The sequence below is a fragment of the Panthera pardus genome, unplaced genomic scaffold, assembly GCF_024362965.1.
Source record: "Panthera pardus isolate Hobbes unplaced genomic scaffold, ASM2436296v1 HiC_scaffold_7, whole genome shotgun sequence".
Lineage (NCBI taxonomy): Eukaryota > Metazoa > Chordata > Mammalia > Carnivora > Felidae > Panthera > Panthera pardus.
The window spans coordinates 15,111,031-15,126,700 of NW_026527002.1; the positions used below are offsets into that span (position 1 = coordinate 15,111,031).

The following is a 15,670-nucleotide window of genomic DNA, read 5'->3' on the forward strand; positions in this document are numbered from 1 at the left end:
ATATTATATGCACTATTTAATATATATCATATATAATTATCTTTTAGAGCAATAAATTTGAAATGGGCTCAAAATTTTTAATGTCTTCTTTAACAATAATTTCATTCTTGTCCCTTTTCAGAGCTGATTGAGTCTAAAGATATTAATTCTAGCATTCCTGTATAACCTGTGCATGATCCTTTACTAACTCGGCAGCCTTTTCACTTCTTTCGAAATCACTTCTTTTAGGAAGGTGAAGCTACATAACGCAAAGTACGTCAGTAAATATAAGAAAAATTAGATTATTCACCCCGTTGTCTTGTACACAAAACGTCTGACAACTGGATCGTTATAAATTGAATTTTGATGTTTTCATTTCAGGTATTTGGTGCTATCCAGAGATATATCCATGGGAATTCAGGACAACTATTTGAGCCTTTAGATATAGAAATGCCTAGTCAACAAATATGAGATAAATTTGGATTTTAAAGAGATTTTCCTTAATTATGAGCTTTTAATCTCCATGCTCAGTTTTTCAATAGAATTTTTTAAAACATCAAGCTGAAAATATTAGTTTAAAAGTGAAATATGAATGAACTTTTTAGTTTATGAGGATGACCACATTTTATACTCTCCCTCTTATTAGGGAGATTTCACTAGCTGCTGACAATGATGTACAGTGGTGCTTCGCTGGGGTGACATCTAGGGAAAACTGTTCCTCTGCACCACCACACAAAACCAATTAGAGAACTATTTTCTGCGACAGGGCACGAATTTACGTGGTTTCTCATGAAAAGATGTACCTTTTAATTTCTTTATTAAGATGACATCCGTGTCCCTTGAGACTTTTGGGGATGACAATCATTTGTTCATCATGCAAGAGCATACAGTAACTGAAATCACATTACGGGACAAGGGTGGAAGGCCCCGTTCCTCATTTCACATTTTCCAAAGGAGCTATTTTGCAAACTGATTATTAGAAGCAAATACGTGAACAGGGTATCTTGACAGGAATTAATACAAACTCTGGTAAGGAGCCAAAGGGGAGTAGTGGTACATATTCAACTGTGGTTGTGTACTGTTGAGTTCAAAAGCATAACCATGGCCAAATTATTTAGACATCAGAAATTCAACAAGCTTCTTAGCGTCTAAGATTAAGATATCAAGTGTCAGTGGAAATTGGTTCTTTTTTGAACAGTGAATAACATTACCCAACTCTACCACAAGTTTCTGTTTAATCATCTTAATCATCTCAGGTTATTTTTGTATAATGTATTAAAAGGGAAAACTGAGACGATCAATAATTTGTGTCTACTCATTAGAACATAAAGTTTAAGTTTTTAAGTAAGAGTGATTTCTTTTTTTTTTAAGTGAAGAATATAGTTTTGTTATTATGAAGCCAAAAGATCACTTAGAATAGAAGCACCAGGTATGGCCCTTATTTGTATTATAGTAAGTGTTTCATCAGCCCTAAGGTATTGGGAATATCCTCATCAAATATTTATTGTGAATCAATCAGTGCTGAGCTCTGGTCTAAATGCTGGCAATAGAGGAGATAAAGAATAATGAAGGTAAATAGACAAATGAATTAACAATAAATTCACAATTTATTAAATGCCATGACAGAGTGATACTGAGCGTAATGGGAGCCTGGAGAAGAGGCGTTAAACATAACAGGGGAGAAGAGATGGTCAATGATGCTTTGGGGAGGAAGTGTAATGTGACTATGACCTCAAAAGATGAACCCGTGTCAGTCATCTTTTCAGGATGACTCACAAACAGAAGAACGGCACTCAGGCAGAAAAAACAGCAAGACAAAACACAGGCACAAAAGGGCATCGTGTGTGAGAGAAATTTCAAACAATTTGGCGTATTAATAGTGCATTAAGCACAAGGCAAGCAGTAGCAAGAGCCGAGGCCAGAGAGGTGGGGGAGCCCAGTCTTGGGGAGCCTTGTGAGGATTCCATTAGATAGCGCAGTTGCCCCAGATGCATGATGTTTTTTTCCATTTCAGTTTTTCTGAAATCGGAGTGTAGGGAGAGACTTGCCACTAGGTTGTGATGAAATGGATACTGCCTGTTCATGCAAGAAGGCAAGCCGTGCTGATAATTTCATCCAGTTGGGTCGTTGTTTTTCTCCCAATTACATTAAAATGGCAGCACTGAAATGAAGTTGCTCTATGTACAAAAGGTTGCTTCTGATACTCAACAGAGTAATTGCAGTAAGAAGAAATTACCTAAATTCTTTAGGAACAGAACATAAAATTCCAAGACTGGTTAGAGGAAGGTAAAAGGGTTGAGCAAAGAAAAGTGTTTAAGTAAAGATGACCCAGTTTAAGGAATGCTCAGAGTCAGTGAAAGAACCAGAGGTGCAGTGTCACCAGAGTGAAAGAATAGGGCGTTCTGAGAAGGAATGAGGGATTTGTATGGTCAAGCAAAGTAGAGAGGTCTAGTCAGGTGAGGGCCCATTAATGTCCTCAGCAAGGCAGATGGCTTGTTCCAAGTAGGAGGTATCTAGGAGATAAGCAAGCATGGGAGCAAATGTAGGTAACTTAAAAAATCTGGATGCAAAAGAGAAAAAAAAAAAAGAAATGAAAGGTACCTAGAAGGAGAATATAGGAGAAGCTCAAGTATGGCTATTTTAAGCTTTATGTAAGGGCCTAAGAGGGAAAGAAAAATGAAGATATATGTTTGGGAAGAATAAATAATGAAACCGGACCTTTGGAGGCAGGACGTTATGGTCACGAGGACAGGTAATTGTCTTAAACATTCTTTGAAATTAGGGAAAATGTAGGGAGGATAGCTGTGAGACACAAGGATATCCGGAAGATAGGTGAGGGTCTGAGATCATACCTGATGGCTTCATTCTTCTTGGGAAGGAAAGGAAGGCGAGTGAACTGTGTTGCCACAGCCCAGTGAGAGATGGGGAGCTAGAACAGCCTGGAAAGGCCTTTCCTGCCCTCCCTCCAGCACGCTCCACTAGAAGTCAGAGGGCAAAGAAGTGCAGATAATCTAATCTGTAGAGATCAGATTTCTGGGACATAGGACATGAAAGGTGAAGAAAAGAAATAGCTAGTCCAGTGATAAGCTGATATAAAAGACTGTGTGAAGATGGCTACAGTAAACTCTTTCTATCTCTCTACACATGCTCCTTTGCAATGGGACTCTGCCATTTTTCCCAGAGAGTGGTGAAGTTTATTTCCCTACCCTTGAGTTGGGGCTGGGCTACGACTGCTCTGACTAATAAAATGTGGTGGAAGAGAGGTTTTGTAATAACTCAGCCCAGTTCTCAGGAGGCTCTGCAGCTTTTCCTCTCACCCACCTGAAACACTAGCTGCCATGTAAGGACAACTTCTTGAGAATGAAACATCGTGTGGACACAGAGGCCCAGCCAGGCACGTGATGAAGCCATCTTGGAACATCCAGTTCCCAGTTAAGCAGCCAGATGACGCAAGCCACAAAAGTGATTCAGGCAAGATTGGTTGCTTTAAGGCATTAAATTTGGGGGAGGTTTGTTACACAGCAGCTATTTAGCTATTTAGCTCATACAGCTGGACAACATGGGCCTTAAAGGAGGATGAGAGAAGCATTCCAACTTTTCCTCTCAGCCCTATGATACTGGGATGTTTAGTAATCTTGCTGTAGTTTTCTTTTTTTCTTTTGTAAGCATTTTATTCAAGTGAGAAGCATAACAAACACTTCAAAATTAAAAATACATTGTAAAAAAATACATTCTAGATCAGTGGTTGCTAGGGGATCAGGTCGGGAGGAAAGCAGAATGAGTATGTGGAACACAGAGTATTTGGGGGGCAGTTACACTATCCTCTATGATAGTGAATAATATCCAGGGAATGGTGGATCCATGACACACATTTGTCAAAACTCAAAGAACTGTACAACACAAAGGGTGGACCCTAATGTAAACCACAGACCTTTAATAATGTATCAACATCAGCTCATCAGCTGTGACAAATTATGGGATATGCTATAGTAGGAAATAATAAGTAAAACTATGATCCAGGGAAACAGGATATATGGGTAATCTCTGATCAATTTTCTTTAAACCTAAAACTGCTCTATAAAATAAAGTCTGTTAATACATTTTAGCCTTTTTCCCCCTTGAACCATTCTTTTTATTCTTTAATTTTTTTATGTTTATTTATTTTTGACAGAGAGAGAGAGAGAGAGAGAGAATAAGTGGGGGAGGGGCAGAGAGAGAGGGAGACTCAGAATTTGAAGCAGCCTCCAGGCTCTGAGCAGCCAGCACAGAGCCTGACGTGGGGCCTGAACCCACGGAGTGCGAGATCATGACCTGAGCCAAAGTCAGACGCTGAACCGACTGAGCCACCCAGGCGCCCCGAACAATTCTTAAAACCAAGCCAAATGAAGTCAAAATGGCAGGTGATGGGAGGACAGCAGGGTTCCCTAGGTACCCTCAAGACTTTTACACTTTGTGTAAAAACTTTGTTTTTAATGTGAAAATTACTGTACTCAAAGAAATAGTTTTCTTTTGTACTGGCCTACAAATGAAACAATAATATATAACCATTCCATATTTTGCCTAGAGAAAAATACAGCTTAAGAACAACTGAGAAAAAAACCAACTGAGAATTTATTATTTTTTTAAGCATTTTTCTTTTCTGTTTTTTGTTTCTTTTAAATTTTAAGTAGGCTCCACACTCAGTGTGGGGCTTGAACTCATGACCCTGAGATCAAGAGTTGCACACTCTACCAACTGAGCCAGCCAGACACCCCAAGAACTTATGACTTATGGAAGGTACTTATAGAAGTGCTGCTTACCCCCAAGGAGAACAGTGAAAGTGTCACCATGTTGCTTTTGAAGTGTTTTCATGAAACCTAAAGGATTCTTTTGGAAGTTCAGGGCCTCTCCAAGGTAAGGAAGCCAGCCTTTTATCAATGGAGGCTCACCAGGTCTCCTATGAGAAAAACAAACAAACAAACACAAGAAAAAATTAAGTCCCTATTTTAATACATGTGAGTTATGAATCCACTCTAGAAGTGAATGGATGAATTGCACAGCTAATTCCAGTTATTTTATTCAATGATTCTTATATAATCAAAGACATGGATTTATTGAGCCCCACCAGTATGTGTGGGTTTTGGGGTATACAGTTCAATTCATAGCTTTTGGTGAGCAACTTTTTGAAGAACTTTGTTATCTTGTAAGACTCAAATGGCTGACTGAAATGACAGCTACACTTAGTAACCATTTTATGTATGAGCTCTGTCTGTACTGTTCTGAGTGTTAGATGTCATGTAGTTCACTTGCCAAAGTAAAGTTCTTTGTTATCAGATATCACTTTAGGCTAGGATTATATCATTAGAAGAGGGACAATTAATAATCTCGAAAAATCTTTTATGCTGTTGGGAACAGTAAAAACTTCAACATTGTTTCCATGAAGTATATCTTGTTATATCCTTTCATAAAGTTTTTATTCAACTACAAAATGAATAGGAATATTTATTAAATTTTACAAGACAACATATGAAACACATTCAACGAAACATTGAAATATTGTGAATTAAAAAACAAGTTCCTTCTTTTTTGACCTATAATCCTAGCAAAACTAGACTTCAGAATTTCTTCTTCTTCATTTATTTGGTGAACTCAATCTGGTTTAAAGTTAAAAAAAAAAATCCAAAGCCATTTTATCCTAGAAGGGATTAAAACAAATATTCAAGAGAACTCTGATAATTCTCTATCCCATCTGTGAAGATGACTTATACTACAGGCAGTACAACCCATTTTGATTAATCACAAGATATTACTAGCTCAGACCTAATCAAAGTTCAAGATTATGATCATATTCAACATGGACTTTTATGTAGCTAGATTAACCCTATCAAAAGCTTTTATTTTCCCACATCCCAACATGGTAGAATTAAACTTAAAACATAAACATCAGATCTTTCAGGGGAAAAAGGAAATAAACTAATACAAAATAAACCCAAAGTATGGTAGAAATAAAGGAAAAAGGTATCAAAACTCTTCTTTCTCTTTTCAGAATAAAATTGATTTTTATAATAATTTATAAAGTGTATGCTGTTATTTAAATACATATACTTAGAAAGACAATAAACATTGCATAAAAATGTATATCTTATGCTTCCTCCCTTTCTCTGTTACTTTCTTAAATGCTAACTTTCCCAATGGAGACTTGTGTTTTTGAGAAATTTAAAAGTGTACCAAAAAAGTATTTTAACAGTTAATTCTATATCCATAGATTAAACAAGAGGAGACAACATATATGATTGTAAGTTAGGATCTCCAAATTAGAAACTGCCATAGCATACCGGCTATAAATCAATGGCTTTCAAAATTCGTAAGTGATCTTAGTTCACAAGATTTCCTTTAAAAATATTAACTCTCTTCCTTGGTCTATTTTTACTCTGGTTTGTTTAATGTTGCTTGAATGTTGCATTGTGACAAAGATTTTGAAAGGCTTTTTGTCATATCGTAATTTAATGCAACTAATTTCATCCTCTATGCTCTGTCATTTGGTCAAAAGCTGTATTCTTCACGGGATTTCCGCGGGGGGAAAGGATTGAGCTCAGAAATCCAGGGAATATTAAGTTAATGTTCAGAGTTAGGGAAACACATTAGGAAGCCATTTTACTGTTACAAAGATGAGAGGATCATCATTTCTTACAGCTATGTTCATTTTGGCAGCAATAAGCTCAAAAGTATGAAATACCATGTCACAACTACGCATATTTTCAGCAAAAAATATAGTGCTGGTTCATCTTATGACCCATCAAAGACAGACCACAAAAATCTGTCTTCATCAGTACATTTGTAAAAATTATTTAGAGAGGAAAGACATCACCATAATGATCCGGAAAGGCCTGCTGACATATGGCACAGTGTAAATACTGCTATTTGTCTCTCTCATGCTCTGTGACTTTGAAAATGAAATACCCACTGCCCACTGCTGAATGAGAGAATAGATGCCTAATGTTTCTTGGGAATGATCAGGTCCCAAAGCTTAAAAAGAACAGGTTCTCAAGCAACAGTGGGTAATTTAAAAAATAAAAAAATAAATTAAAAAAAAATGCAAAAAACAAAAAACAAAAAACAAAAACTGTGGTCCATACCCCCTCTTAATCCCACTCTGATGGTATATATTTCCTCAAATATCCTCTTTACTATTTAAGACACTACAAGGACACATCTTGTAAATTTTACAAATTAGAGCTTATAAAAGGTTCTCAATGATTAAACCCAAGTTCTTGATTTTTTTTTTAGAGAGTTCTTGTGCATGCATGTGCACAAGTGGGGGAGGCAGGGTGGGTGCAGAGGGAGAGGGAGGGAGAAAATTCCAAGCAGGCTCCATACTGTCAGTGCAGAGCCTGACATGGGGCTTGGTCTCACGAACCATGAGATCATGACCTGAACTGAACTCAAGTGTCAGTCACATTGAGGAGGGCCCTTGTTGGGATGAGCGCTGGGTATTGTATGTAAGCAACAGAACACGGGAATCTACCCCCAAAACCAAGAGCATGCTGTACACACTGTATGTTAGCCAATTTGACAATAAATTATAGTAAAAAAAAAAAACTTAGCAAAAAAAAAAAAAAAGTCAGTCACTTAAGTGACTGAGCCACCCAGGCACCCTTAATACTGGGATTTTAACTCTAATACACTAGCTATGTAGACACCCAGTTGTTTTTTAACTTAAGAATGATAGGGGTGCCTGGGTGGCTCAGTTGGATGAGCGTCCGACTTCGGCTCAGGTCATGATCTCGTGGCCTGTGAGTTCGAGTCCCGAGTCGGACTCTGTGCTGACAGCTCAGAGCCTGGAACCTATTTGGATTCTGTGTCTCCCTCTCTCTCTGCCGCTCCCCTGCTCATGCTCTGTCTCTCTCTCTGTCAAAAATTAATAAACATTAAAAAATAAAAAAAGAAATTTTAACTTGAGAATGATAATATTAACCTTAAATGTTTACCATTCATATATGAAAGTAGTTGTGCTATACAGAACAGGATTAGTTTTCTGGGCTATTCACATACATTGTAACATACATGGTTTTTCTCTTTTATTCTCTGTATGAACTGTTTTCTTCATCAACTCTCCCTGCTATCTATATAAGGAGCTTGGAAGGCATCACTCCCATCTTCACCACAAGAAAAAAGCTGAACAAACTGAATATCAATAACTCCTCTTAGATTCGTTACAGAATTGATGCCACCGAGCAAACCACTGCCCTGAAAGCTATAGAGACAGGTGAATACAGAAAATCATAGCTTACTGGGAACAGAGGCTGCTGCTGGAGTCTTTAAGAGAGACACTGAAAAGGGTAATTGACCAATTGCTGGAGACTGAGCAAGGACTAACTTATGATATAAAATCTCCTAAGGGGCCAGACTTACGAGGGCTCCACAGGGCTTGCACAAGGAGAAATAGGTAATCTGAATTAGTATGCATCTATCAAACAAATTGAATCAATAAATATCTTTTGAAGTTTATTTATTTTGAAAGAGAGAGAAACAGCACAAGTAGGGTAGGGGCAGAGAGAGAGGGAGGGGGAAAGATCCCAAGCAAGCTCCACACTGCCAGCACGGAACCCATGCGGGGCTTGAACCCACAAAGCCATGAGATCATGACCTGAGCTGAAACCAAGAGTCAGGTGCTTAACCGATGAGCCACCTAGGTGCCCCTGAATCAATAATTTATAATCTTCCAAAGCAGAAGGCGCCAGGTCTAGAGCTCACTGGTGAATTTTATCAGACATTTGAGGAAATGTTACCAATTCTCTCTAATCTCTTCTAGAAAAGAGAAGCAGAGAAAACACTTCCTAACTCATCCTATAAGGACAGCATTACTCTAATACAAAACCAGACAAAAACATGACAAAAAGGAAAATTATGGATCAACAAAAAATAACATAGATTTAAAAATCCTCAACAAAATAATAGTAAATTGAACACAACAGAGTATAGAAAAGATTATTATACATTAGGAGCAAGTGAAATATATTCTAGATATTTAAGGCTGCTTCAATATTCAAAAATCAATTAAATGTAATTAATGTAATCCATTAATTCAAAGGGATAAAGAAGAGAAATCATCTGATCATATCAATAGATACAGAAATATCATTTTACAAAATGTAACACCTATTCATGAAAAAATTCTCAGAAAACCAGGATGAGAGGAAAATTCAACTTGATAAAGAACATCTACAAAAAACCTTACAACTAACATCATACTTAATAGTGAGAAACTAAATACTTCCCTGCTGAGATCTAAAACAAGGCAAAGATACCCCTTTCACAACTCCTGTTTGACATTATACTGAAATGCAATAACACAAGAACAGAAAATACAAGGTAGAAGAATTAAAACTGTTTTTACTGCAGATGACATGATTGTCTATACAGAAAATCTCCAAGAATCAACAAGAAAAAAACCCTCCTGGAACTAATAAGCAATTATGGCCAGGTAGCAGAATACAACATTAATACACAAAAATAAATTGCTTTCCTATTTACCAGCAGTGAATAAGTGGACTTTGAAATAAAAGACCATTTACATTGGTACCCATAAAAATGAAATACTTTGGTATAAATCTAAAAAAATATGTACAAAATCTACATAAGAAAAACTACAAAACTTTAAGGAAATGAATCAAATAAAAGTTAAATAAATGGAGAGATATCCCATGCACATCAATAGGGAGACTCAATACTCTCAAGATGTTCGTTCTTCTCAGCTTTATCTATAGATTCAATGCAATCCTGACCAGAAAGCCAGAAAGTTATTTTGTGGATACTGACAAAACATATTCTAAAGCTTATATGGGAAGGGAAAAGACCCAGAAGAGCCAATATAATATTGAAGGACAAGAACAAAGTGGAAGGAGTGATAGTACTCCACTTCAATACTTATTATAAAGCAATAGTAATCAAGACAGTGTGTTATTGGTAAACAAATAGACAAACAGGTCAGTGGAACAGAAGAGAAAGCCCAAAATTAGACCAACACAAATATAGTCAACCAATCTTTGACAAGGGAGCACAGTAATTCAATGGAGAATGGATAGCCTTTTCAACAAATGGGGGTAGAATAATAGCATCCTCTCACAAAACTAGAAATCTAGACACAATTCTTATACCTTTCACAAAAATTAACTCAAGATAGATCAGAGACCTAATTGTAAAATGCAAAACTACAGAAGTCCTAGCAGATAACATAAGAAAAATCTAGATGACTTTGGGGCTGGCAATGACTTTTTTTTTTTTTAATGTTTATTTTTGAGAGAGAGAGTGCGACAGAGTGTGAGTGGGGGAGGGCCAGAGAGAGGGAGACACAGAATCAGAAGCAGGCTCCAAGCTCTGAGCTGTCAGCACAGAGTCCGACGTGGGGCTCGAACTCACGGACAGTGAGATCATGACCTGAGCTGAAGTCGGACGCCCAACTGACTGAGCCACCCAGGCACCCCTGGCAATGACTTTTTAGATACAACATCAAAAGTATGATCCATGAAAAAAAAAAAAAAAACAACAGCTTCATTAGAATTAAAAACTTTTGCTCTGCAAAATACACTGTTAAGAGAATGAAAACCCGTGTTTCAAACTGGAAGAGAAATTTTTGCAAAACACATACCTGATAAAGGACTAACAACCAACATATACAAAGAACTCTTAAAACTCAACAATAAGAAAAAAAACAATTAAAAATGGGCAAAAGATCTGAACAGACATCTTATTGAGGAAGACATACAGATGGCAAGTAAACATAAAAAGATGCCCCACATCACATATTATCAGAGAATTTCAAATTACAACAACAGTGAGCTACTAGTACACAACTATTAGAAGGGCCAAACTCAAAACATTGACTGCCCCAAATGCTGACAAAAATGCGGAACAACAGAAACTCTCATTGTTGGTGGGAATACAAAATGGTACAGCTACTTTGGAAGCCAGTTTGGCAGTTTCTTATAAAACTAAACATACTCTAACCATATGACCCAGCAACTGTGATCCTTGGTATTTACCCAAATGAGTTGAAAACTTGTGTCCACACAAAAACCTGCACACAAGTGTTTATAGCAACTTTAGTCACAATTGCCAAAACCTGGGAACAATCAAGATATCCTTCAATTGGTGAACAGATAAACAAACTGTGGTAAATCTGGTTGGTCGAATATTATTCAGTGATAAAAAGCAATGAGCTATCATGCCACAAAAAGACATGGAAGAACCTTAATCACATATTGCCAAGTGAACTAAGCCAATCTGAAAAGGCTACATACTGTATAATGACAACTCTATGACACTCTGGAAAAGACAAAACTATAACTATTAAAAGATCAGTAGTTGCCAAAGGTTTGGGGGAGAGAGGGATGAACAGGTGTAGCACATAGGATTTTTACTAGAGCGAAACTGTTCTGTATGTTACTGTAACCATGCACATATGTCATACATTTGTCAAAACCCACATATTGTACAATACAAAAATGATCCCTGATGCAAACTAGCACTTTAGTTAATATTAATGTATTAATATTGGGTCAATTGTAACAAATATACTATACTAATGCAAGATGTTAATATTTGCGGAAATTATGGGGATAGGAAGGTGGAGGGGTTATATGGGAACTCTGCAGTTTCCTCTCAGTTCTTCTGTAAACTTCAAATTGCCCTATAAAATAGAGCATATGTATCTCTATAGATATAGATATCTCTCTCTCTATAATAAACTTTAAGCAAGAAATTGTTATGTAAGTTCACATTTTAATTAATATTTTTTAAAAATATAGACAATTCTAAAGTATTAGTATTGGGCAGTGTGTAAACTGATACAGAATGCAGTATTTTTTAAGAGTAAAGAGCTCTAAACTGATGGTTCCCAGAGGAAAAGGGGTGGGAGGATGGGTTAAAGAGATGATGGGAATTAAAGAGTGCACTTGTTGTGATGAGCATTGGGTGATGTGCAGAAGTGTTGAATCACTGTATTTTACACCTGAAACTATATGTTAACTAACTGGAATTGAAATAAAAACATTAAAAAAGAGTAAAGGGTTCTAGAATCCAAAAAGTGAGAAAATTGCTGTGCCTTATCTCTGGCCATGATAAGCCAGTTTCTTGCTATGTCCTCATAAGAAGCCATTGTTAGGGAATCCCAAGCACCTATTTAAGATGTTGGCTGGGCAGAGGATTTTGTACCTTCTAGCTCGGGAAGCTGGTTTTCAATGACCTGTGGGGACTTTGACTAAAGTTAGTTTCTTCCTTGGCATTGTAGGGTTTTTGTCTACTTTGTCTATTAATTATTTTCACTTTAAAGAAAAAGTGAAAAATTTAATCCTAAAAGAAATTCTTTTTAAATCTTTTTCTTATTTTTTTATTCTTGTTTTTTTGCATTTTTAAAATTCAGTTTGTTAATGTTTTTGTTTACCTTTATTTTTGTCTGGCACTATGTTGATTCCATCATAAAGATCAGTTTTTCAGGTATGCTTTGAAAGTGATTTTCTTTTGAAGTAATTTGGGTCAAGTTTCTCCCTAGCTTTTCCCGGTTTTAAGCTGACATTGGGACATGCTGCCTCCAAGTAAGTGTAACACACTGCCGGGTCTCTCAGTCATCTCTGCTGAGGGAAAGACCCAGGTTGGCAACTACCATTGGCAAGGATATCTTTGCCGAGGTGAAGTTAACCTGACACATCCTGATTGGAAAAGAGATGGTCATGAAGGTCATTAACAGGAGTCAATCCTGTTAAGTATCCTATAAAGTCAAAATATTGAGGGCCTTGGATCACCCCAACATTATGAAATTATTTGAAATGATGGAGACAGGAACAGTCTACCTTGTCATGGAGACGCTAGTGAGGAAGGGCTGTTCAATTACCTAGTGGATCATGGCAGTATGAAAGAGAAAGGGGCCCCAGGAAAATTCTGCCAGAGAGCGTCTGCTGTACAGTATTGCCTCCAAAAGGGTACTGTCCATAGACCTAAAGGCAGAAAACCAACTATTGGAAACTGACATAAACATCAAGGCTGCAGACTTTTGCTTCAGCAATGAATTCCCCTTTGGCAATAAGTTGGATGCCTTGTGTGGCAGCTTCCTTATAATGCCTTGGAACTCTTTCCAGGGCCAAAAGTGACATGGCTCCATGGTGGATGTGTGGAGCCTAAGAGTCATCGTATGTATTCTGGTCATCATCTGCCTGCATTTTGATGGACAACTTTTTAAGGATCAGAGAAAGCAGTAGTGAATTCACCATATTCACTTGTACTTGTCCATAGAATGTGAAAACCTGTCAAGACACTTCTTATCCTCCATGTCTGCGAGAGGTTCATTAGGGCAAATCATGAAAATTCCATGCATGAATGTGGCTCATGAAGATGAGGAACTGAAGCCTCATATGGAGTCACTTCCTGAGTACAAAGACCCTGGCGGACTGAGTTGATGATGTCCAGTGGCTTCACAGTGCAAAGAGGGGCAGGTAGAAGCAATGACGTGATGTGAAGGCTGTGAAGATTATCTTGCCTTGAGTCTTTATCGACACACAGAGACACCATAGGCCACTATAAGACACTCACAGAATCCATCAGTATTGACTTTTTGGAGAAATTTGTTCTCGCTCTCTTTATATGTATATATATATATATATATATACATATATGCAATTATTATAAATATTGCAATTTTATATTGCAATATTATATATATTTGCAATATATGCAAATATTATATATATGCAATTATATATATGCAATTATTATATACATATTATACTTAATATTATATAAGTATATATTATTATATATATAATATATATACCTATATTATATAAGTATATATATAATATACCTATATTATATACCTATATATATAGGTAATATATATATGTAATATAATATACCTATATTAATAGGTATATTATACCTATATATAGGTATATATACCTATATATAATATACCTATATTATATAAATATATATATATAATATATATATAAATATATATATAATATATACTTATATAATATAGGTATATATTAAGTGTATATTATATATAGTATATATTATAATTATATACTATATATTATATGCACTTAATATACTGAATATTATACTTAACTGCTTTATTAACTTACAGATATATACATATACGTGTATATATATATATAGTATATATTATATATACATACATATATATACAATATATACTATATATATATATACACACACATATGTATATATCTGTAAGTTAATAAAGCAGTTAAGTAACCATAGGCACAACAGTATTTTCCTCAAAAAAATGTGGTAAGGGATATAATACAAAGAGAAAGGGCGGGGATACTTTAAGATGTTAATGGTCATTACGCTTGGTGGTGAGATTATGGGAGTTTGGAAGCTGGTGTCTTCTAATTTGCATGATACAAACATACTTCTTTGAACAGTATTTGGCATTTACTTGTAGAATGTCCCTCAATTTGGGGTGTCTGATGTTTTCTCATGATCAGATTGAGGTTGTAACATTTTGGGAAAGAATCTCACAGAAGCAATGTGCCTTTCTCAGTGTATTGTTTTTGAAGTTTAAAAACAAATGCTATATTAGTGTTAAAATTAAAGCCATGTATAGAAGGCAATGTCTTGTAACATGTAGGTGATGGCAAAAAAGTACACTCTACAAATGAATCAAGGATTGATTCTAAAAATGAGCTCCACATTCCTAATTGGGTGAGCAGAGAAAAAGGCTGGGATTCCCCACAAGGACAAGGAGCACCCTTCCCACTCACACTCCAAAAGAGAAGAGCAGACACCAGGGTCGGACTCTGTTAACTGTACAAAATACGGACACACGGTGCCACCTGAGATACCTCATCACTTCCAGGTGATGTACTAATGAGGCGGGCAGAGTTGGTTTCTGTGATACCCATGAAAGGGCAGGGTGTTCTTTATAAATGGAGTTGCAGCCAGTGGACTATGACAACTGGGGCCCCTGAGCGTCTTTTCAAGGCTGCACTCGGACAAAGAAACTGTGGCGCAGAGCTCACTGCCTCCGTTCCCTCACAAAACCCCAGCGCATCTCACGCTTACAGTCAGGGAGTCGGTTAATTTTTTCCTCCTTGTGTATGATGATTCATAGATTCTTTAGGACTCTTGATTCACATGTTGAACAAAAATGATCTGCTTAATATTTGTTTACTGCAAGAATCGCAACTATCGTAATCTCTTTTCAGGATGAACATTAATCCAACTCTGTCTAGAAAAATTATGCAATTCATTACCATCAGTAATCTCTATTGTACCCTGTGATTAACCTTCACTTTCTCCCCAGTTTTATAATCTTGCAAATCCACTGGTGCTGTGTGATTGGCATCTGGTGTTCATAAACCTGCTTCACAAAGAATCAATGAAAAATCTCTACATAAAAATGCCATTTTTCAGTCTATCAATGATTCAACCCTCTGTTCCTTGGTAACTTTCATACCACTCTAGAAAGTTCTGTTAACTTTGCAGCTCACAAACAAAGCCTTTACTCTTGAAATGTTTTGTCTCTATCAGGATGGCAATTGGCAGTAGCGAAGGTATCACTGTTCAAGCACTTTTGATCAAAGTATTAAAAGTAACGCAATGTAAAAGCCAGCAATGCTGAATGGTCACAAATTTCCCCATTATTGGCATGGAATCATAGCAAAACCAAAATGAACATGACTATATC

General features: G+C 36.5%; 1 protein-coding gene across 3 annotated transcripts in view; it reads right to left on the reverse strand.

The window, feature by feature from the left end:
- Positions 1–15,670, reverse strand: part of CYP7B1 (cytochrome P450 family 7 subfamily B member 1) — a 175,379-nt gene that overhangs the window by 29,141 nt on the left and 130,568 nt on the right. For 2 of the 3 annotated variants that reach the window (XR_002072933.2, XM_019421240.2), the window contains exon 2: positions 4,779–4,915. Coding sequence is in view for 1 of the 3 variants with exons in the window: in XM_019421240.2 (XP_019276785.1) it covers positions 4,779–4,915 (137 nt within the window). In the remaining 2 variants the exon portion in view is untranslated. Of the gene's footprint in view, positions 1–289; positions 434–4,778; positions 4,916–15,670 lie in introns of those variants that run through there. The other variant, XM_019421242.2, reaches the window with a different exon arrangement.